The sequence below is a fragment of the Apaloderma vittatum genome, unplaced genomic scaffold (assembly GCF_000703405.1).
Source record: "Apaloderma vittatum isolate BGI_N311 unplaced genomic scaffold, ASM70340v1 C11946592, whole genome shotgun sequence".
Taxonomy (NCBI): Eukaryota; Metazoa; Chordata; class Aves; order Trogoniformes; family Trogonidae; genus Apaloderma; species Apaloderma vittatum.
In genome coordinates this window covers 1-1,606 of record NW_009746628.1, presented here as the reverse complement: position 1 = coordinate 1,606, position 1,606 = coordinate 1, and the positions used below count along the sequence as shown (strand labels likewise).

Here is a 1,606-nt window from a genome sequence, read left to right as displayed (position 1 = left end):
CTCCTTAATATTTGCTCATTTAACAGATTTCCGTGATCCTCAGTGATTGCTGCCAGGAAAAGTAATCATCTGATTTCAGGTTTTTGAAAAGCTGAATAGCTTGCATATTTGATACATCCTTTTCCTTGCCAGTGATGGATGGTACTTCCTTAGACACAGGCTCCCCAGATGTTGTCTTGCCTTCAGAAGGTTTCTTAATTTGGTGGTCCTCCTGATTAATATCCATCTTCACACTGGATTTTAGGCTGTGGAAACAATAGTCACCAACCTGGCAAAGGAAAACTGGCTCAGTGCTGTCAGGGTTTAACACCACCAAGTCACCCTCTGACAAAGGCTGCTTCCTAGGAAGATCGTTGCCCTTCTGTAGGAGAGGCAAAGAAATCTTTGCAGGTTCTGGATGCCCACTGAGATCCGTGGGGACTGTGAGATAGTCTCCAAATGTATCCAGATGCAATTCAGGAGAAGAGGTTGGTGCTTGACCTGAAGCTTGGACCGTGATACCAGTTGTCCCAGGAGAAAATTCATGGCGAGGGTGATCACCATGGGGATGAGGCTTCTGTGAGTCACAAGGTAACTCGCCAGCAGTAACAGGTGGAGGATGGGTGGACTCACTGGCTGATGGCAAGGACAAGCTCTCTGTGGTAACGTACTCCAAGGGGCACTTCTGAGGAGACATAACACAGCTAAGAGCCTTTGGAGATTTCTGCTCTTCTGTTCTCATGTTCTTGTCTTTTTCACAGCATGGTGGGGCTCGTGAGACTTCTTCCTCCTTATCGAGGTGCTGTGTAACTTCCTTCTGATCTGGGAGCAGGAAGGGCTGTGGAGGACCCGCTCCTGGCTGTTCTTGCCTCTGTGGAGCCTGGGGACAGTCTTCCTTTGGGAGGGTCACATACTGCAGGGAAATTGACTTCTCACGGACTCCCACCGGGTCCACTTGCAGGGTCTGGTGCATATCAAGTTGGGAGGACACCACTGGGCTGTACAAGTACGGACCATTGAAAGCAAAGCAAGAGGTTGCTGTCTGGGAAGCAATACTTGCATCAGCACTGTTTCTCCTTGAAATAGGAGAGGTATGACCGCCAGTCTGACTTGAGCAGACAAGTGGGGTGTGCTCTGGTTCATTTAAAGCATGGTATGAGTTCTGTAGGTCCAGTGCAACAGGGGAAACATCTATCTTTTTAGGATGCCCATCAGGGGGCTCTGTCAAAGTCTTCATCTGCCTGAGTGTGGGAAAGTTAAAAGTTGCTTATGAGAGATACTATCATGGTAAACATTAAATATAAAGCAAGCTTAGTTGAAAACACACATGGCTACACATAGGATTAGAAAAAATCTTCCCTGGAGGAGCAGGTTAATGCAAAGAGCTAAAAATTGTATCCCTCCCTCAAAATCAACTCCTATAGGCTTTTTAGTGGCAGAACATCTGATTATATCCTGCCAGGACTTAGGAAGCTCTTTGAGACTCTCATCCACAGTGTCACTATAATGTGCTGTTCACTCACCTGTCCACAACTTGAAGGAAGCTAGCCTGCTCCATGTTCTCAGAATGTTTGTGTTTGCTGAAATCTAGCTGGCTACTTGTTGGCTTTACTTTCTGAAAAAAAAC

General features: G+C 46.6%; 1 protein-coding gene across 1 annotated transcript; it reads right to left on the bottom strand.

Annotated features, from left to right (window-relative positions):
- Positions 1 to 19: 19 nt before the first annotated feature.
- On the bottom strand, positions 20 to 1,579 carry LOC104279986 (cytokine receptor common subunit beta-like; the record flags this gene model as incomplete). The annotated part of the gene is made up of 2 exons (XM_009877478.1): positions 20 to 1,220; positions 1,503 to 1,579. Coding segments are annotated over 2 exons (1,278 nt in total), but the record flags the coding sequence as incomplete, so codon positions are not given.
- Positions 1,580 to 1,606: the final 27 nt, after the last annotated feature.